We start from the raw sequence: 21,960 nt of genomic DNA on the forward strand, positions 1-21,960 counted from the left end.
GAGTGGCATTCAGCAGCAATGCTCCAGCCTGCTGGAGTCTGCATGCCCAGGGCTGGTGGTGTCCAGAGCTGGTGATAGGAATTTGCCTCCCTGTTAGCCCACCCCTCTCTCCACAGGGTGGATAGGTGAACAAGACAGACACTGTCATGCCAAGAACAGAGAGGGAGTGAAGGCAGTCGTGCAGGAGTCACACGTGGGCACCACTGCTATGGAGAGACAGTCCCACAAAAAAAGATGTGCAGCAACAAAATCCAAGAGCATCACCCGCTCCCTCTGCCACTGCAGTGAAACAACTTCAAAGGAGACGAAAAACAAAAGCCTGAGGACCAGACATCATTAATCTCTTGTCATCAGCAGAGGGGTGCTCTCTGCCTGCATCCCACTGTGGCCACCGAGACAGCAAAACCGGTGGCACCCACAGCATGAGCGAGAGGAGGTCACTGTCGTGCTGACATGATCCCTTTAATGGCCGTCAGCCTCTTCTGCAGCTGCAGCTGGGGACTTGGAAGCTGACAAAACCCTTCCTGGGAAGCATCTGGTACGTCTCACTGTAAATATTTAACAATGAAGAGACAGGAATCGAGAGCCAAGCGCCTGCCGCGAGACCCTCCAGCTCCAAGCGTTCACACTGTCTGTGAGGAGACTGCACAGCTCCCACTGCGCCAGTGGAGGGGGTGAGGGGTCATACAAGGCTAAAGTGCAACCTCTGCACAAAATATGCCTCTGGAAAAACCTGTCATCTCAAAGAAAGGGGCTTTTAGGAAGGAAACTGTGACGTAATTTAAGTAACATCATTCCTAGTTCCTCCTGCTTTGATTCCCGTACCTGGACTTTGGCTGCTTTTGCAGAGGCATCTCAGTAGGACCAGAGTGTCCCCTGTGCAGCGACCACTTAACCTCACCCTCAAAGCCTGCACCAGGACAGCTGCAAACCTGCCTCCCTGACTGCATATAATGAGGAGACTGAGCAGCAGCTCAGCTTGTGAAGCCAAGGAACACAGAGCCACCACCAGGCAGAAATCCAGCCCTGTCTCCTGGGGTGGAGAAAAGCAAGAGCGATTTGGAGGCAGGAGAGCAAGTGCAGTAAACACTCCCAGGAATTCAGGGAGGCCAGACCTAGGTCACCTGCTAAGCAAAGTGTCTCCAGAAATGAGCAGAGAAAAATCTTACAGTCCCATAAGCACCTGGATTAAACTAAGCGCAGGTATGGGGGCTTCCTCCAGCTGGCGAATCCAGAGCATTAAAACCATGACAAGGCACTTAAATATCCCTGCCATCTTTGAGAGCAAGCAGAAAGGCTTCTTTTTTTGCTACTTAAGGATTACTGTACCTCAGCCAAGCTGATTTCAGGGCATGCTGTCCAAGCACAAAATACAACATCCTCACTTGTGCCTCCCACCTTAAGCTAGATGCAGAGAAATTCTAGATTTTCTGAATAACTTTGATACAAAAAAACCCTGCCAGCTTCCTTCCTGGGTGCTCAATCACATTGATCCTGGTGCATAAACCACTCTCTCTAATCTAGGTAATTTCAGTGCCACAGGTGGCTGCCTCCCTTGTGTCAATACACAGCATAAAAAACAACCCAGTAAATCAGTCTTGTCAAAGAAGTCAGGAATACCCAATTAAAAAAGGAGAGCAACACAGCACTTTTCTAATTTAAAGATCTATCTCCCCTCCTTTTCTTTATAAAGGATTAAAAACTACTTCCTTGCAGTAGTAATATCACCCTCATCTCTTTATGGAAAACTTTACAGCATTTAATTCAAAGGGGCATTTATAACTCAAGAAAGATATCCCAGCCACAGCTGACAATTGTATAAAATGAACAGGTCAGGGTGCAGCAGTAGATTAAAAAAAGTCATCAGGAGTAGTGAGACCAAGGCAGAGCATCACTTGTTGCTCTCTTGAACACCAGCACATCCACAACTGCACCCTGCAGTCAGCTCTGGTCTCTGGATTTCAACAAGGGCACAGCAGTGTTACAGATGGTCAAAGAAAAGCAATTAAACCACCCAGAGGCAGCTCCTCAAGAGGTGAGACTAAAAAGTCTGGGATCCTCCAGCATGGAGAGGAGGAGGGCTGGCTGTGGCACACGAGGCCAGGAGGGCACAGGCACAGCACACGAAGCCAGCAGGAGATCTGTTTGAAGTGATAGAAGTATTCCCTTCCAGAACAGGCAGCAAATTTCACCACCACACACAGTAGCAGGCTCTGGGAGGTGGAGCATCAGCCACCTCAGAGAGGGGTCTGGTGTTCAGGGCAAACACATCCACAGGAAGCCCAGCTGCAAATGTACTCCCCCAGTTCTCCTTCAACAGCAGAAGTGGGGAATATCAGTGTCCCTCTGCCCTGCCACCACCCTGCCAAGCCCAGCCCTGCATCTCCCAAGGGTGCTACAGTCTTTCAGCTTTCCATGTGAACTCCAGATCACATGGTTTGAAGGGGCTTCTTCTGATGCCAAATCTAGTTGGTGGATGTGGGAGAGGAGAGGACCAAGGAACCGCTGTGCCAGACAAAAGGAAAGTCAGAGGCCTCTCTCCAACAACTACTGTATTTCCAAACACTATTAGGTAACCAGGACACAAACACTGCTGCCCTTCCACCTCCATAGAGCTCACACGTGACACCAGGCTGAGGGCAGGACGCCTCTGGCATCCATCACTAACAAGCGGGAACACGCTTTGGGGCACTCTGCAGCTACTGTGCCTACCAAACGGCTGATTTTTGGCTCAGGCTCCTCACCCATGCAATTCCCAACCCTGTTACTGCAACTTAGCATCCTCCATCACTCTGCTAACTGCTTCGTTGGGAGGAAGAACAACAGACTTTTCACTCAGAGGGGAAACTGCCCATACAGTCCCATCTGACCTTACAAGATTAACCTTAAAAAATAGGCACTGACATAGGTATGAGAGTCCCAGTGACTTGCACTAACAGACTTGAGCAAATTAACTCATTCAACAACCTCAGCAAGGAAAGGGAAGTGAGGGAGTCAAACCCAGCAGCCTCAGGAGTGCACAACAGCTCTGGTGCCAGGTATGCTCCCAGTGCTGCTCTGCCTTCGCCTGCTGGGCTCACACTTCACTGTGTTTTGAGATACCAGGGCTTCCAGATAAGCATAGTGCATGGGAAGAAAAGGCATGGCACCAGCTTTAAAGTTTTTCTGGAGAAGGTTTTTCTGGAGAAAGACTGTACAGTGTCCTGTGTAGCTACTATAAAGAGGAATCCTGTTTGAGCTTTCACTTACCTCCTAAAAAAATACAGAATAGTAAAAAAGCCCCAAGCTCTGTAGGTAACGTTTTCTGTAACACTATTGACATGTAACATGCACTTTCTGAAGCACTATCATCTGCTGCAGACATACATTTGTGCCCCACCCTGGAGGTCCCCAACCAGCTGGAGAACAAGAGGGTGGAGTTGTGCCAAGCAAAGGACATCTCTGAGTTTTGCAGCACAGGCAGACAAAATCCAACACCCAACAAAGACAGATCTTAAGCAGGGTGGAGAAAAGCCTCTTATGAACTCAACACATGGGAACGTACCTTTGCTCCTTCAAAACCAGTCTTAATATGTCACTCTTACACATGTTATGAAAGCAAGAAAATCCTGAGACTTACAAATGTGGAATCAAAGCCTTAATCCAGTGGATTCAGTTATATACCACAGCCTCATTAGCTGGCTAGGGCTCTGGAAACACATCCACAACACCCAGCCCTCTGTTCAACTCACAAGTTAAATTACACTGTCTCCAATGTTACACCACACTGCTCTAAACCAGTGAGTTTCTTTTACTGAACTCATCTTTAAGACAATGGTGTTGACTCCCATACTTCTAAATCCTGATCATGCAATGCTTCCACAATCAGCAGCAATTTATCCTCACACTATCCATGAACTGGTGAAATGTAATCCCATGCAAAGCCAAAGATGGAGGTCAGAGGTGCCTGGGGTTGCACAAAGCCAAGGCAGGCACTGACTCCCATTCCCAGTGCCTTGCTATAGAATAACTCCACATGGCACTACAGATCTGAGACAAGATCTTATGGACCCATCTTGGTATCACTGGGTAAAACACAAACCTCTTCTTCAGTCCTGGCACTCTGACAACATTAACCTGGATGAAGACCTTCTGGCAGTTTGGGAAAGGCAAGAATTGAGATCATCAATACTGGCTACACTCCTTTTCTGATTTGGGATCTCTACCCAGAGCAGCCTCCCTTCCTCTCAGGGGCCCCAATCCATTTCTGCTCCATCCTTCCCAGCAATGTGCACACACTGCTGGGGCCAGGAAGTTTTCATTGGTCTTGCACTGGTGGCAACACTGTTGTATTTTTGTTGTCCTTAACAGCAATACTAGACAGCAACACAGACTACAAGCCACAGGGAAAGTCTGAATCTTTCCAAAGTACTGCTAATTCAGATATACATCTTCAGGTTCATGGACACATCCAGTTGCACACAAGTAATATATAAACAACAGCAAGTCTGAATTACATTTGCATCTTGACATGTCAATGTTTTTCTATTATGATTGATGACCAAGACCAACAAGTTGCCAAACTCTTTCACCCTGGAAACCCAAATTTGCTAAGCTGCAATGCATGGGAGGAAAGTAACCCTCTCGCTGTTTAGTCATCACTACATGAAAGCATAAAAGATGTCGCTGCCATATGAGGATGGCCAAAATATTAGAGGTTTGTATTTTAAGAATTTTTTTTTGCTTGGGTTTTTGGGTGTTTTCTTGTTTTATGGGCTTTTTTTTTAAAATTAATGCCCATTGCATATTCTTCTACCGGTCTTCTGTATCTGGTTAGTGCTGGCTCTGCAGAAAGAGAAGTGCAGGGAAGGCAAGGGAGAGGGTTTGAAGAGTTCCATTTTTACTTAATACATACCAGACTGGCTGTCAGTCGGAAATATATCTGTAAAAGAAAAAAAAGAAAGAAAAAAAATCAGTACTGGTTGCAGCTGGAGTGCGAATCATATTTAAAAGGTCTCCTCTCTCGATTTGTTTGCTTTAGCTAAATAGAGGAAGTATTTTCTTAGTATCTCAAGTTAAACATCAATCCAGCTTGGAACCCACCTCAATTCAACCACTTGTTGTGAGAAAGATTTTGAAGGAGTCTGTGTTTACCTGAACACATTGCTCTCATAAATAACCTTCTGTATTGGCTTCTAACACACAGCATTGAGCAATAAAAGAGGTTGCTGAGATGTACAAAGATCCACACAGTGAGCTAGCTGGTGGCACCCCCACACTCCCCCTGAGCAGCAATATCAGATGGAAACCTGCAGAGAACATCTAACAGGGAGCACAGGTGGAAGGCAAGGCAAAAGCCAAGTGAGCATTTTCCTCACGGTCCTTGGTTTTCACAGCCACCAGGGACATCGGCAGCTGTGCCTGGCTCTAACACAGCACCTACATCAGAGAACAGGCAGCCAGAAGCACCCAACCATCATCAAATGGGCACCCAGTGCCTTGGCACATCACCCACCACCCCAGAAGAATGCCTTCCCCTTCCCAGCTCAGGTGTCCCTGTCAGCAAGCACAGTTTGCTGTGCAGTCTTGGGGAGTTAAGACCCTGACACAGATTATTCAACCTCACGACCACCCCACGCTTTTTCCAGTTAGAGGTACAGGTCCTTCTCTTGAAGGACCCTATTTATTGCTGGGAGGATGTTTCCTGAAGTAGCTAGGAAGGACCAGATGGAAGATTTTTCATTTGAGGAGCACACAGGACACTGTACGTGGAGAAAGCCTGTTAATAAAGGCTCCCCCAGAAGCTATGAAAACAGTACTTTTGAGACAGCAATACATTATGTTGTTTTCTTCAAGGATCTTGGAAGAGAAGGGTGAAGGGAGGCTGCCAGCAAGGCAAGGTCTCCTGGGACAGGGGCAGGCCCCTGGCTCCTGCTTATCAGCTACCCAAAACACACATTCAGCTGGAAAGTCACAAGGACTACCCCTCATACAGGGCAATGCTCTTTGGCCTGGGCTCAGCCAGTGCCAAAACAGCAAAAATACACACAAAGAACTTCTATTTCTTTACCTTTGACACTGCACCATGTTCAAAGCATCCTCGGGCAGGGATGCTTTCATCCCATGTATGAGCAGGAAGTAGTAAGTGGAGCAAAAAGCCCTAAATCAAGACATTACACAGTTATGGTCTGCGGCCATTTGAAGGCATGATATCAGGGCCAATCCAACACATCCAGAAAAGCTTCCAAGCACCAGTCTGGATCCTTTGCAAACTGCATGTTCTACTGCAGTCCTCCACCAGCCCACAACCCAAATGCATCCACTGGTATCCCACCTGTTTCACTCAGCTATATCAGCTGTTATCAGAAAGCAAAATAAAATAATAATAATATAAAGGTTGATAAAAGAAATTCCTTTGTGCCCGTCAAGAACTACAGGCCTTGGCAATCACTGCCCTTGCCATACCCCAGTGGGTGCAGTTCTCCAGTCTGCATTCCTGCTAGGCTGTCCAACCAACTCCTCAAACACACGCCGCAGCAGAACCAACTACTCACAAGAGGTCCAGGCTAGAACCCACCTCTAGAAACCACAACTGCCACCAAACCAGGCAGCAGCTGCAGGTGACCCCTCAGCAACATCTCCTGTCAGTCACGCCACCACCACAACTCCCAGCCCGCAGTCCCTCAAGGTCTCCTCTCATCTCACTGCTGTATCCCCCACTGCCCCATCTGACTCTAGATGTGTGGAAAGGTTCATCTGGCTCCTCTTGAGCTCAGCCACAACTCAATAGCAGATTTGCCACCACATTTACTAGAAAAGCAGTGAAACTCCTCAGTGGCTGAGGTCAGTAGAATTCAAGGACCACACATCATGGTCGAGGGCAGATACAGCTCACATTCACCTCAAGAGGTTTTCCAGTGCAACTCCTGCGGAGGAATGACACTTGTATCCAGTGGTCAGACCTGTCCAACTCATCACACCTAAAATTAACAGAGATTTGACTCCAACCTCTCCAGAGCAGAGATCCAGAACTCTGGGCTTGTAGGAAGTTTTCCCCACTGTTGAGAAGAAGGATAGAGCAATCAGTCTGCAGGACTTGCTCTTCTAAAAACAGGGTTGCTGGGAGCACACATCTGAGGCAGGGCTGGTCAGGGATTGTCAGGCACAACGACCCTTTGGGACACCTTTTTCCCCTGCAAGCACAAGTGACTAGATTAAAAATTAGCCTGCCAATTAAGGGCAGCACCTCAGGTGCCCAAGAGAAGTCTAAATCAGGCAGCGCTTTCTTTTCCCAAGAAAGCCATGGTAGGGAAGGAGGCAGAAACACATGTGGCCAGCAAGGCAAAGATAAACCCCTCGGACTGCTCTCCAAGGAGCCTGTCTAGTACACTGCAGGACTGAGGCTGCCTGTCTAGGTCAGCTCCCTTCCCAGCTCTCCCAAGGTTAAAAATCAAACACAAAAGACCCAGGCACAGAGATCAGGCTGACATTTTGGACAAGCGAAGCCCCAACATAGAAAGGTGAAGCCAGAAAACCAGCTGGCTTCCTGCTACCACACACCCTGCTTTCCCACCTGCTACCTCCCAAAGCACCCTGATGCCAGGTCTCCCAACACAGGCCAGACACTGTAGGACCATGCTCCACAGCAGTTCTCCACCATCCCATCAGCCACCTGCCCAGGAGGGGCAGCCCCTGTGTGGGAGCCAGGCAGCTCTGCCCTTGCCTGCATCACACATCCCAGCCATGCCCTGCCTGCCCCGCTGGACCAACACTAAATAGCCTTCAGTCAGCCCAGAGGGAAGGAGCATAATGCAAATAAGAAGGCCTAGGAAATTTGGGCCCTATGGTCTCACATTTCCTTCCCCTTCTTGCATGCAGACACTTTGGTTTCTCAGCATGTGCCCAAAATCAGAAAGACTTGGTGACTAAACAAAGGGATTATAATCACCACTGGAACCAGTCATCTCTTAACCTTTGCACCTGTCTCTGCCGAGCCAGCTATTTCCCAAGCCCATGACCATCCTTCCTGGGCTCTGGACAGTATCCACACAGCCTACAACATCTCAATGGAAAACACATTCCACGACTCTTCCCGTTTTCAGGAAAGGGAGGTGGAGGAAGGAGTGAGCAGGAGGAGGTCCAGGGTGTGCATGGCAGAGTGTCGGGACGGGCATAGAGTGCCCCTTTCAGGACCACCCAGTGAGGGTGCAGATGTGGTACAGGGGTGCTTGCTCTGAGCACCAATACCAAGAGATGCTGCACAAAAAGCCCAGGAGACATAACTAAATTGAGGGCAGTTGTCCTGATTTTAGGTGGTGCTGGGGGGGGTGGATACAGAATCTCAATTTTTGCCTGGTGGTATTTTTACATGCAGGAGGAGCCCGTATGCTAAAATGGGGCATCTAAAGAGAAAAGCTGATGCATCCACACACATACCCCCTCCCCAGGGGTTATCTGGTTCCTGCTGCTATTCAGGTATCTGGGACAGGTCCAGGAAGGTTACCCCATTTGTGAGCCCCCATTTCCCCTCCACTGCTCCTCCCACTCCCTGTGGAAGCACACTGCCAAGGGGGCTCCTCCACCAGCCACACAGTGCTGACTCCAAATACCCTCGCAGGAAGCCCATCTTCTCCCTGCTCAGAAGCTACAGCTGGGAAGGGACCTCCACCACCCACTGCCTGCTCCCAGCCCCCCTTTTCCACCATGGACACTGCTTCCTCCTGGCAGGGCCCAGGAGGCAGCGGCTGAAGAGCAGCTCATTATCCCTGACGCAAGAGAAACGCTGACTCGTTATTACAGCAACCTGCAGCCATAACTGCCGAGGGGCCGCGCGGCCGCAGGCGGAGCACCAGCAGGAACCAGCTCCAATTACCCTCCTGCTCTCCAAGCTGGGGGGAAGAGGACCTCAGAGTGCTTTGTGTCACCTGCCAGTCACCAAAGCACGCTGCCTGGTACCACTGCACCGGTGTGCTGAGCAAAGGCTGCGCCTCTGCATGCACAGGTACCAGTGGAGATGACAGCTAGCTCCTCAGCCGCTCCCAGCGGGACACAGGGCTCATCCACACTGCCACTGCTACAGGAAGACACCAGCTGATTTGTTCTGGCTTTCGACCCGTGAAGTTGTAACCAAATCATCCTCCACGTTTTGCAGACAAAAGACTCGGACGTCAGCAAAACAAATGACCTCTCCAAGGTCACGCGGGGACTCGGCAGCAGAGACGTGACCAGAACTCGATCACAATGGCTCGAAAGCTGCAGGGCTGTGCTGGCTGCCCAGGAGAGGGACTGGGAAGGGAAGTGCTGGTGGATGGCAGGATCGATTGGTATCTCTCCTCCTGACCTGCTGCCCAGCAGGGACGATCCAAAGAGCAAAAAAGTCCAAATTACATAGTCCAGCATGTGCTGCAAAGAGACCAGTGGTGTTTGAATCTTTTCCCTGTCCCACGCAACATTCCAGCTCAAACCTCTACCATCCTCAGAGGCCAAGGCAGTGCCTGCACAGGTTCCCGAGACAGTTACAGGACTCTTCAAAGCAATGCTCAGCAGAGAAGGGGGCGAGGTTTATTAGGAAAAAGTAGCAAAGCAAGAAACCCCAAACCCAAAGATTAGCATGGCCAATTAAATCACTCCTGAGATCTCATTTGCTTCCGGTTCCCCTCCTTTGTTACCTGCTGAGCAGGCTCAGGGAGGGTCCAGCTCTCAGCCACTTAGATTTTCCCAACCCCATCCAGCTGCCAGGTCCACACAAACACCTCCCATGCCTCTTAACTTACTGTAGGAAGTATCCTTACCCCCTCTCAAAGAGAAGCTGAAGCTTGAGACAGATGGATCAATCCTAACCTGATGCTGGTTAAGTCCTAAGACACCACCTATGGTCTGTGCAAGAGAAAGAAAAATCTGCCGAAGGGTTTATCAACACCCACATCAATTCCTCCACAAGGGTATCCAGACTAGCAGACCCCAGTAAGTGATTTTCTACTCTCCATTCAGAGGAGAGGTTTGGTTCCTTCTCAGACACCCCTGTCGCCTACACCAGCTCAAGAGCTACAGTCAATGTGAGTGCTAAACATCAATTTCCCACAAACCACATGGAAACAAATGCTTGAAATAGGTTTTCAGTGTATAAGCACCTGTGGGTTTGGTGAAGCTCAGCTGTGGGGCCACTGCTTATGTACTTGAAAAGGAATGAAGACCTCCAGCATCAACGAGCTGTAAGAGGAACACCTCTAGAAAAAAATTACCTATTCCAAAGTCAGAGCATTACCTGTCCGAGACAGCTCCCTAACTTTAACTTCACACCAACACTAAATTAGTACCTTAATGCTGATGTTCAGTCTCCTCCAGGCCAAAGGGGAGCAGCACTGACAGAGCAGGGTTGTGACACTGTCTAAACATGGGCACCAGTGGGACCGGCACTGTGTCCAGCAAAAGCACCTTACAGAGATCCCTGTGGAAGAGGGTCCAGGTCTCTTCTCTGAGCGCCACAGATGCCAGTGGGGTTCCGAGGAATGCATCTGGTCAGCCTGACCAGAAATATGAGAACTGTCCAAACACAGTCCTGCGAATCCAACACTCACATGTGCACAGGCACACGAGGAATAACTGGAAGGTCACGGCTGTTGTTTCTCCCATCCACTTATCAGTGCTTGCACTGGAGAGAACAAACACTGGGTGTTCTCTCCTATTAACCCCTTCCCTCAACTCCAAAATGGAGAAAGAGCAAAATACTGCTGCTCCAGGCAAGAGTCCCAACATTCCTAATCATGAATCGAACAAGGAGCTGCAGAGGAAGTACAGGGTACCTTAAAGGTGCTCAATTACTGTTCCTATGGAGCTGCTGGTGACCCAGCTCTGCCTCACATTCTTTAATCACCAGTAAGCCTGAAGTGACATTACTGCAGACCTCCAGCCTTCCAGGAGACCAACCCTACACGAATCTGGGCCAAATGATCACAGTCATCCTCCCCAAATTGCTCTTTAAGACACCGGATATTGAACAGGTAGCAAAATTTCAGGCACAATCAAGCAAAATTAACATGTCTTAAAGACTCTTATTGAAACACAGGAACCATTTTGGTGGAGCCCAGAAGCCAACTGGATCCCATACTGTGGAAAGGGAGATAGGATGGTGTTTCCCTTTGAAAGGGTTGTCACACTATCTGTGTGCACATCAAGGGCAGGTTCAGCCTCCACAGCCAAGCTTTGCCCAAGGACAGTGCAATAAGCAGCAGGCAGGAGAGATCCTTCTCTCTACAGAGGAGAATCCATTACAGCAGCCAGAAATCCAGTCTCTCCATGAAAGGGGATCCCACCCCAGCTCCTCAAAACCACCAGTATCATGGGTAAGCCTCATAATATCAGTCAAGGATGCCATAAATCCCTCTGAAAACTCCAGGAACAAAATTGCAAGACTCTCTCCACCTTAGGGCTGGAGGCAGAGGGCCAAGTAGGGGGGATGTAGGATACACAAGGCAGCACAGTGAAGACAACATAATTAAATCTCTTAACTGAATTACAAATCATCAGACTCACAGTCTGAGATGTTCCCTCCCTCTGGTCCAGGCTATCTGCTTGGTTTTAATCAAACACAAAGCCTTTCCAATCACCCTTCGAACTCCAACTGTGCTTGGTTCCACTTCTCTGCTGGCAGTTAGATCAACTCAGATTTCAACTCCAACAAGAGGGTTATCTCGCTGTAATCTGCCACGTCTTCTCCAAATCATCTCCACAGTTGTTCTTAGATGTTTAAGTTTAAAAATTTAAAATCATGGGTCACTAACAGAAAATTCTTCCCTGCACAGTGTGCAAATGTCACATTTATCATTCTTTAATTAAAAAACCAAACAAGCAGGGAGCTGAGTTCACCCGAGACTGGGAAGCCAAAAGAAAAGTCCCCTTTTGTTCAGATCACTGCAAGACCCTCCACAGTGGTCGAGGATTTCTGAGTACTCAAAAGATGCATTAGATCATAGTCGGTATTCCCCCGAGCTCTCAAGGTTCAGCTGGGAAATGAAATTCAATATGATTGCAGACAGTGAAGTCTCCTGCTTTGTCATCTGAGCACATGGTGGAGACACCTCTGCGATTTGCTCTTCTTTTTTGCTGGGTGGAACCTCGTGCACAAATATCCCATCGCTTCTGTTTCAGTCAGAGTAAAACCTCCCAACATTATTTGGATACTAAAATGTGGAGCAATGTATCTGCTGCTACTTTGTCAGCATCCTGCATACTGCTGTCACTCTTTACACTTAATTCTACATTCTGTTTTTCCCTTTACCTGCTGCCCACTTACACAGCCTTGCAGCTGACCTACCAACAAGAGCCCTGGAGGTACACAGGTACAGTGAAGCGCTTCAGTCACTCCTTTAAGTATCTCTTTTTGTGCTAGAGGAGGCCAAGAGCATTGCTATTTCTTATTATGGTCAAGTCTTTATTTTCATAGGCCCATTCTGTGAGGCCAGGAGAGTTGACACAGACTTTGTGACTATTTGGAAGTGCAACCCTTCTGGTTACAGCAGAGGTACAAAAGAATCCTAAGGGTCTTGCAGGAATAAACTCAGTGCTTCTTTTGTAACATTTAATAAAATAAAGAAAAGGAAGATCTGACCTTGGAGAATCTGAAGAAATTAATTTCCTGTAGTTTGAAGTGAATGCTGGCTTATCAAACATTTAAGTGTTGCTTATAAACCGTTAAGTTCTCACTCTTTTATTCCATCACTAGCTTTGTCATCTGTAAGTGTGCAGACCAGACAGTTTGGTAACTAAGATATGGTAAATTAATCACTCGTTTACCCCACTAACTAGGAGCTTTCAAAACCACAGTCATAAAGAAAAAAAAAAAAAAGGGCAGTGTGACTTAGTGTGAAGGCCGAATATATATCACAAATAATCTGCTTAAAGACAGTGCTCAATATTTAGCAACATACCCATCTCTGAGTTACCAAGCAAGTAAAACACCAATCTCCCCACACACCTTTTCTCTTACTTTCCCCCATCAACAAAACTTTACCCTTTCCTCATTGTTGTGGTTTTTCCAATTTCATACTTGTTTCCCCGCATATTTAGTCAGGAAAAAACTCACCTCTTTTCTCAAGTGTTTCAGAACTTCTTAAAAGCTACCTTATCTAGCCCTGAAAACCCCCTGTTCTCTCCCGGCAGGCAAGTCAAAGAAGTCAAATGACTACCAGGAAAGCAGAAGCGATAAGAGCCCCCCTCGCCGGGTCCCTCCGGCGCAGCCATGCCCTGCAGACTGCAGAGTCACTCTGCAGGAGCGCGGCACACGCCGCCGCTCAGCTGGAAAAACGTGCTCAGCAGTGTGCTCAGCACAGACTCCGCTTCCTCCTCCCACCTCCCCCCGGGACTGCACCCCCATACCTGGGCCGGGAAGAGCAGAGCAGGACCCATCTCCCAGCTGCCGGTCCCCCCGGGCTCACACAGCCCCTCCGGCTGCACCGGCGGGCGGCCAGCAGGAAGGACACGCTTCACATTTCCGCCCCCCGTCCAGCTTTCCAATCACAGTTTAACTCTGGCTCGTGTGTCAAGGACACGTGAGGTTCACAAGCCCCATCCAAGCCCCCATTACCTCCCTGGCTGTCACTCTCATGGTCACCGAGGGATCTCTGCAGAGCCTGCCAGAGATCAAAGGAGTGACACTGGAGCACTGGAGACACTTCTCCTTCAACACCTTCCTTGTGGGGCAGGGATGCCTCTCCTCGGCCCCATCAGAGGCTGGGGCTGCTTTGGGGAGCAAGTTGGGAGTGGAGAGCAGTGCCTGTGGACATGTGGCCAGGTCACAGGCCAGCTCTGCTGCTAAAGCAGCAGGTTGCAGACCTGTTTCCAGCCACTTCAAGAGGTGTCCGGCAGGAAGTGAACGTGCCTCCCCAGGAGCACAGGTTGGGGCAAGCTGTGCCCGCCAGCACATTGTGAGCGTCACACCCACTCTGGAGGGAACCAGAGTGCCATTTTCCTAGATCAAGCGAACAAAGGGCATTTGTGTTACCTCTGACTGCCACCAGAGCCAGACTGAGCAGCACCGAGACCTCAGTCACACCAACAACCACCTTTGTTGACCATTTCTAAAGGAAATGGAGGCTTCTCTCTGGCCTGTGGTGCCAGAGCACCCAACCCAGCCAGGGCCACCATCATCACCCCCAACACACTGTCACTCCCAAGCTATTTGAAGCAGAGAACTCTACCAAACCTTCCAACTTGTGACCACGCAAAGGAACAGAGTGACTCAAACCCACAAAATAAAATCACAACCATGCAGAGTACTGAAGCCTGCTGCACGTTCCCATACAACGCTGAAACACATGGAAGTGTCAAGGGAAACTGCTGCTCCCTAAGTCAGCTTTGCTCTAGAAGGACAATGAAGGTAAACCACTGATAAAGCAGGTTCACAGCCCTTCCTCCCTCTCTTGCATGTCTCAGCAGAACATCCCCCAGCACACATAGCTTTAATGCTGCAGGAAGAGCTCTTGATCCTGGCAAAATCCACAGTGAGTGTCACACCAAAGCTGGGCTAGATGACTTGCTAAGGATGGCTCCAGTAGCTTGCTCAGCCTGGTGCAATATTTAGACCAGCAGAGCCACAACACATCACACACCGATTTGCTTGGGAAGGACAATCCACCCAGGCCTTCCAAGGAAGCCCCAAAACTGCAGCATAAATGCGTGCTCTGATAGAGGAAAGTTCAGTTAAGAGGATCTTCTGGGAATCTCCAATTACAGGATGAGCCTCCCTTTAGAAACATGTTGACACTTGACCACCATTTCCACAACCTTTCCCAAAAACAAAAGTTTATCTTGCACAGCATTAGAATTGCTATCAGCAAACCTATTTCCACCAAATGCCTCGTGCCAGTTTTTACTCCACAGCTGCGGGACCTTCATGTGCACACCCATGTCTTTCAGCCAAGCAATCCAGGCTGACCCTGACCCAGGACTCTCCCCACAAAGTTGTCTGGTAATCAATTTATTCAAGGCCAAATTCAGTTCCCATTTGTTCTGGTCACCCATCAGCATTGCCTAAATACACAAGTAGCTGTAAGTTCTCCCAGCACTGCATTAACTTCTTTGAAGCCTTTCTTTTCCCTCTCCTCTGACCTGCTCAAGTTGTGCAGCTGCATTATTTGCTGCAAGATATTCAGATTAGCCAGTTACTTCAATGCAAGGAGATAAAGTCTCCCAACTCCACTCAAAGCTCACTAACGAGGACCTGGACCTGCAGAATGACTTTGGAACTGAAGCTCAGTCTCAAGTGAAGAAAGGAAAAAATGCAGAGCTGTCCGTGCCACAGATCCACAAGGTACCCAGAGCTTTACCCAACCCCAGGAGACAACTTCTTGCCCATGCAAAGCTCCACCTAGTCAGCAATACCACGATGGCAGAGCCCAGCAGGTATCACCAAGGTTGCATCACCTCTTTCCCCAAGCTCCCTGTGTTCACAGCAAGCCAGGGATTTGACAGAGCTAGCAGCATAGAGACTCAAGCCTTTGGTAGGAAGTCAGCAAAGGTTTCAATGCCAAGATGACCAGAGGCTAAATAACATGCTAAAGACCATAATGTAAATGTGTATCGCGGTTGGGAATGAACAAAGCTCACCGGTCCCAACTGGACTTAGGGTAAGCACAGCTGTAATAACTGTAAGGGTTAAAACATTCCACCTGGTCTGAACAGCATGGCTGTCTACTAAAATGCTCATTCCTTATTTTGCCAAACAAGCACAACCACTGAGGTGGTGTCAGAGATTCATTACAAAGTAGTCTCAAGTATGTAAAGAGCAACCTAACTCTATCCAAGTCGGCATTTGGCATTCCCCTGAGGATAATTTCACACTATTTGAGCACAGCGAAAGGATATCGGGTGTCAGAATCTGGAAGGGAGAGCAGAGCATTGCAGCCCCAGTGCCCCCATTCCCAGCCCTCCTTTCTGGGAAAGCCTTCACATCTTTAGTCTTCACATCTGAACCAAGCCCTTCTGCTGCCCAATCCAGTGATCCCTGATGCACTCCTGGTGGAAACCTCCATGACACCACAGGCAAAAAAAAGCTTAAAAGAAGAGTTGTGAAGGTAAGGAGGTGGTTGGAGAGAATCCTTCAGTGATGCCTTGGCAGTTTGGATCCAGAGGTCACAGCAGAAGCAGGCTCTTGAAGCCCAGCAACCAGGGCCAGTGAGTCAGCTCTCAGGAGCTATGCTGCATTCCCCAGCCTTCCCTTCCCGAAACAGTGCAGAACAGGGCAAAGGTCCAGCACAAAGCTGAAGGGCAAAGGTATGCGGGGGAGGGAAAACACTAAGCTTCACGTTTTTTTGGTGCAACGAGTTCCAGTTACCCTCATCCTCCCCAACAAGGCGGGGAGAGTTACTCAAACATGAGTTGTGGGATCGGAACAAAACAATATTTCGGAGAGGAAACTTGGGGTGATGGGGAGGGAGGCCTCCTGCTGCGATAGCAGCTCTGTTGCAACAAACAGCCAGGAGAGCTCCACAATTACGTGCCACGACAGAGCAAGAATTGCCCAACACTTTGGAAATAGGTGTGTGTAGCACTACCGAGCTGGGTGCCCGAGCAAACAGAAGTGTGTCTACTCTGAACGCAAAGACACACCAAAGGTAAAATAAGCTTCCCATACACCCTATCTCCTGTGCTGGAGGCTGGTTTCAAGGAAAGCCCTATGGGGAGTTAGTCTGCAAGGGGTGAGAAGCTAACAAATCTTCCCCTGCCTTCTCTTCAGGACCGGTAGCCAACCCAACCTCTGCTCTGGCATAAAGCAACATGCACTCTCTCTTAACAACAGTCAGGCAACCTCTGGTGCTTGCTGGTAGCAACCAAGGTGTGCCTTCTGGAAAGTACTGCTTATCCACCCAGTGCCTTTGCCAAATGGCATGCAAGAAACTCTACTCAAGAAATCAAAGCACCTCCTGCATTTCCACTAGGAAATACACTGCTTTTCCTGGTCGAGCGCTTCCAAGGAGAATGAAAAACGGCATAAAACTTAGTGCAGGCAAAGCTCAGGGACTGCAGTGCTGGTCATTAAAACCTGAGTGTTCTTACTTCCAAGATGTAAATGGTTTTAAAAATAAAGAAGTGCCAACTGCCTTGATGCAACATTTCTTGAAATAAATCCAGCAGGTTTTCAAAACGGGGTGCTGTTAACACCTGTCTGTACCAGTGCTTGCATCAGCACCAGCCCCGGTGCAGGGCACAGCGGAGGAGTACAACATGTTCCAGAAGGTCGAGCTGTCTTAACTGCAAGCCACACTTCTCCTCTATAGAAGAGTTGGAGAAAATACTTTGAATTTGGTTTATAGACAGTAGTGCAAAGCTGGTTTTGCCAGAAAATGTTTCATTTGCTACTACAGACACACACACTACCATCACGCCTTCACCAGCCAGGCTGCTGGCTGCATTTATTTACATGATAAGAAAAGAACATGTAATAATGAGGGGACAGTCACATAGACCTTGTTACTAGATCATTAGAGTAAAAACGAGGCATCATTACATCTCTGCAGCGTCCCTCACAAGCAGTCAGCAGTGTCAAGCCCTGTCAAATAGGACAGGACGGTGCATATCTCAGGGATCAAAGGATCTTCGCACCTCCACTCTGAAACAGACACATAAACAAATGTAACACACATCTTATCAGGACATCAGGAAAATTTTCTAGTGTGCCACTCCAGCTGAGCCTCAGCCTCTGCTTACAGCATCAGCAGTATCACTGCTGTTTAACTCGACCTAATGGTTGCTCCACTTACTGCTACACTGTCATGCTTCTGGGAGGTTAAAAAGCGAGGAGAGGCTTTGCTTCAAGAGTCCTCCTTCCTGAAAAAGCAGAAACATTTACTCAAACACCCTATTATATTACTGACTTCACTGCCAACCTTGAGCTCAAAAAACGCTGCAGCAGGTAGGCAAGACATGAGCTTCTGAAGGTAAATCCTGATCCGCCAAAAAGGACCCTGTTCTTCAGTCCCCGAATCAGCCCCTCAATGCACTGAACTCGCCCAGCTGTCACAAGTCAAACAGTTCAAAACAATCAAAGGTGGGTTTGTTAAGCTGTTCCTTAACCATATTCCAACAGAGGCAGCAGAAATTCACCAAGATCTTGCAGGTGGCTCTGTCTCCCCTGGGCCAGAGCTCAATGCCTTTACTTTTATAAACACCAATTCCAACACAGACCATTACAGAATGAGTGAACACCTAAGGAGTAAGTAGGTCTTGTCTATTAAATCTGCTCTACGGGTCTATAATTAATACAATGATTATAAAAAAAAATTAGGGCTTTCAAAGCCTGTAAAACAAGTCATAGAGGGATCCCTTTATCATTATAGAGCTGTCTTCAGCTCTACACTTCTTGGTCTCCTCACTACTTCTGGCATGATCAGGGCTGAAAACATTTAATATCTCCAGCACAGAAGCATTGCTTTGGGAACACTGCTGGATTATGAGCCAAGGCTTCCTAAGCTCTGCTTAGAAACCAAAGACATCCAGCAGTGCCTTCCCAGAGTTCAGCAGCTCTCAATTCACTGTAAGGGTAAAAAAGAGTCACTTTCCTTGGGTGATCCTTCTGGAGGTCACTACAACACAACTCACCTCACCAGCACATTCTTTCACACAAATTCATGCTTCAGATCTTTTTTGGTAAGTATCTGCCAAAAGAAATTCTCCACCCAAAGCAGCAAAGACATGACGGGAGCCGGCAAACTCTGCGAGAAGGTGCTTGGGCGCAACGCTGCCAGGCAAGGTCAGCTGGCAGCCTGCCTCTCATGGGAGCTCACCAGCCGTGTTTATTTTACACGTTTTCTCTTCTGCTAACGAACAGGCAGCAAAAGAAACAATGCCCCAAGAGAAGAGAGCCAGGCAGCAGCACTGGGGGCACTGCTGGAACCAGCTGCTGCTGCCAAGTGTCCCAGAAGACACCACCAACCAATTCCATTATTTAAACACCTTCGGGAATACTGGGACAACTGTACTGGGCCCAAGGATAATTCTGATGTTGCAGCATTACTCCCTTACCCTACAATTGTGTGGACACGCTACAGACACACTCTCACTCGCTCCCTCCAAAAAATCATCCCAGGAGTTGTAAGGACCCCGTTTGTGTTGGGCAGCTGTCTCATCTCACACACCTTTGTGGCTGATGGGCCTGGTAATGAATCTGGACACCCCCTAGACCAGAGCCTCAAACAGGAACGTTCAATCTTGCAATTTTGCATTTTTTGGTTTATTTCTATGAATTGTTACCCTTAGGAGGCATCACAATGGAGTGCAACCTTCACACAAAGGAGCGATGTGACCAGTTTTGTGCCACAACGCACAAGGCAAATGCAGACAGCGACGCTGCCCTGGATTTTCTTAAGCTTTGCTTATGTCAGGGAGTACAATGACAAACCACCAAACAATCCGAACACAGACTTCTACCTAGCACGATTAACTTGTCCTCTATGCTTCCCCTTAAGATGACAGCTTTCCACATGGAAATTGCAGAGCTGTCCATCTCTCAAAGATCAATAACTCTTGATGAATCATCATCCTAGGCACTAACAGTTCTTACAAAATACTGGCACGTACGGTAATTGGGAATCCGATGTCATATCTGGCAGTGTGTTTCAGAGTTAACAGAGGCAGGTAGGAAAAAAAAATAACTATTTCCCAAACAAGACGCTTAGTGAAAACTTCTGTTTTCCTCCTAGTCGCGACTCACTGGAAGCAGGTACGGGGAGGAGCGCAGCACTCATCCCGACACGCGGGGAAATGGTGCTCCGCAGCTTCACCCTTTGCTGACGACAGCAGCGGGCTACAAACGCGGTTTGGACAGCGCAGCCTTCCTGGGGACAGCCCCCCCTTCCCCAGCCGTGCCCCCACCGAGGGCAGAGCCGCGCTGGGCGCCGCCACCGCCATGAGTCGGCAGAGAAAGGCGGCGCGGCCTGCGCGGGGAGCCGCGGCCGCGCACACGTGGGCAGCGCAGGCCGCGGCCCGGGCACGGGGCCCCGCGGGGACGGCGGGGCTGCGCTCCCGGGGGACCCGCACATGTGCCGGGGAACCCACCACGTTGCCGGCGCTGCTGCGGCGGAATGCCGGGAGCGGGGAGGAGGAGGAGGAGAAGGGAGGGGGGGGGGGGGGCCGCGTGTCCGCCGCCGGGCCCGCCCGCCTCCGCCGGGCCCGCGGCACCCCCCGCTCGCCGCATGGCCGGGCCGCGCTGCCCTCCCCGCCTCGTGGCCGCGGCCGGCGCCGCCGCTGCCCCCGCGCGGGCCCGGCGCGGCCCCCGGCCCGGCCCGGCGCGGCCCCGCAGGCCGCGGGCGCGGCCCCACGCCGCGTGTGCCGCATGGCGCGGCCGCCCGGGGCGCGGTCGGCGGCGCTCCCGGCCCACTCACCCCCCCAGCACACACACACACCGCCCGCCCCGGCCCCGCTCCGCTCCCCGCCGAACCCCCGCAGCACCCACCGGGAGGCGACTGTCCGTTCACGGCCGGCGCGTTCTTCGTCCAGGGGTTCACCTTGGGCGGCGGGGCCTCGATGAACTCCCGGCGCCCCGCACCGCCCGCCTCGCCGCCATCCTCCGCCTCGCCGCCGGCCCTCAGCAGGCTCTCCTTCTCCTGGTTGTTGCTCTCCTCCTTCTGCTGCTTGGCGCTGGGCGGCCGCGGCGCCGCCGGCCCGCCGTCGGGGCCCATGGGCGGCTCGCCCTTCTCCCGGCCGCCGCCGTCCTGCGGCGGCTTCAGCACCAGGGCGCGCTCCTCGGCGGGCAGCAGCGGGGCCGTGCCGGGCAGCAGCGCCTCCACCTGCGTCGCCATCTGCGCGCCCCCGAGCCCCGCCGGGAAACCCCCCACCCCCCCTTCCTCCTCCTCCTTCCCCCGAGCCCCGGTGCCGCCGCAATATGGAGCCGCGCGGGGACCACGCGACTGCCGCGGGGGCGCGCACCGCCCGCCCGCCCGTGCGCGCCGCCGGCGAGGGGAGGGGCGGCGCGGGGCGCGCCCCCGCGGGGCGGCCGGCGGCGCGCGCGGGCCTGATGCAACGCCCCGGCTGAGCTGCGGGAGAAGGGGTGGGAGGGGGAAAAGGGCACACGGGGGGGGGGTGTTTAAAGGGCGCTGGACCCTTCCCTGATATCCCGGCCCCGCCGCACGGCTGGGAGAGGAGGCGCCGCTCGGGCCAGGGGGGGCAGCTGCCGGCTCGGGGACTCCGGGGCTCCCCCGGTGCGAACGCACCGGGGGAGCCCCGGAGTCGCCGAGCCGGCTTCGACAGCGTCCCCCGCGTGGCGCCGAGGGATGGGGTTGCTCTCGGGATAATGCGGTTTCATCAGCGGTCAAGCTGGAAAGGGACCACAGTGCGTCATGTGGTCCAGCGTCCCTGCTTAAGCGGGGTTGTCCTGGAGCACATGGCACAGGGTTGTGTGCAGACGGGACTGGAGTATCTCCGGCGAGGGAGACAGCACACCCTCTCTGGGCGATCCGTTCCAGTGCCCGGTCACTGCACGGTAAAGAAGTTCTTCCTCGTGTTCAGGTGGAACTTGCTGTGCGTTGCTTGCCTCATGGCATCACCTGGAAGAGCCTGGCTCCATCTTCTTGGCACCCCTCCCGATTTGGGTATTTGTACACACTGATGAGATAGAAACCGCCTCCCTTGTCCTGATCCCGGCAAAACCTTCCTTTGAGGAGGTTAAAATATGTGCTTGATCTCTAGCTGGTGGGACATCATTTGCTCATCATCATCACTTATGTCCCTGGTGTTTGTCCCCCAATTCTTGCAGCTGGCAAGATGGTGAGTGCGGACCCTGTGTGCAAGTGCCCACAAATTATACACATTGAAAAGACAGCTTGGACTGCTGATACCATTTAGCACAACCTGTCTAATACACAGTGGCCCTTACTCAGTGCCTTTTTTATTCAATACAAGTCTCTCCTGGCCTCCTCCCTGTCACAGCGACCATGCCACTCCACTTATGCCCAGAAAGGTTTATCTGGAAGTCTTGGCATGTTGTGCAGC

General features: G+C 50.7%; 1 protein-coding gene across 4 annotated transcripts in view; it reads right to left on the reverse strand.

Moving 5' to 3' along the window:
- LARP1 (La ribonucleoprotein 1, translational regulator) overlaps positions 1-20,793 on the reverse strand; it is a 46,523-nt gene extending 25,730 nt beyond the window's left edge. For 3 of the 4 annotated variants that reach the window (XM_051794394.1, XM_051794395.1, XM_051794393.1), the window contains exons 1-2: positions 20,426-20,793; positions 4,895-4,921 (exon numbers count right to left, since the gene is read on the reverse strand). In XM_051794394.1, the coding sequence (XP_051650354.1) occupies positions 4,895-4,921; positions 20,426-20,771 (373 nt within the window). In that variant the 5' untranslated portion in view covers positions 20,772-20,793. Of the gene's footprint in view, positions 1-4,894; positions 4,922-13,353; positions 13,461-20,425 lie in introns of those variants that run through there. The other variant, XM_051794400.1, reaches the window with a different exon arrangement.
- Between the last annotated feature and the right edge of the window lie 1,167 nt (positions 20,794-21,960).

Source organism: Manacus candei, unplaced genomic scaffold, assembly GCF_025592945.1.
Source record: "Manacus candei isolate 608988 ecotype Guabito, Panama unplaced genomic scaffold, ASM2559294v1 h1tg000037l, whole genome shotgun sequence".
Taxonomy (NCBI): domain Eukaryota; kingdom Metazoa; phylum Chordata; class Aves; order Passeriformes; family Pipridae; genus Manacus; species Manacus candei.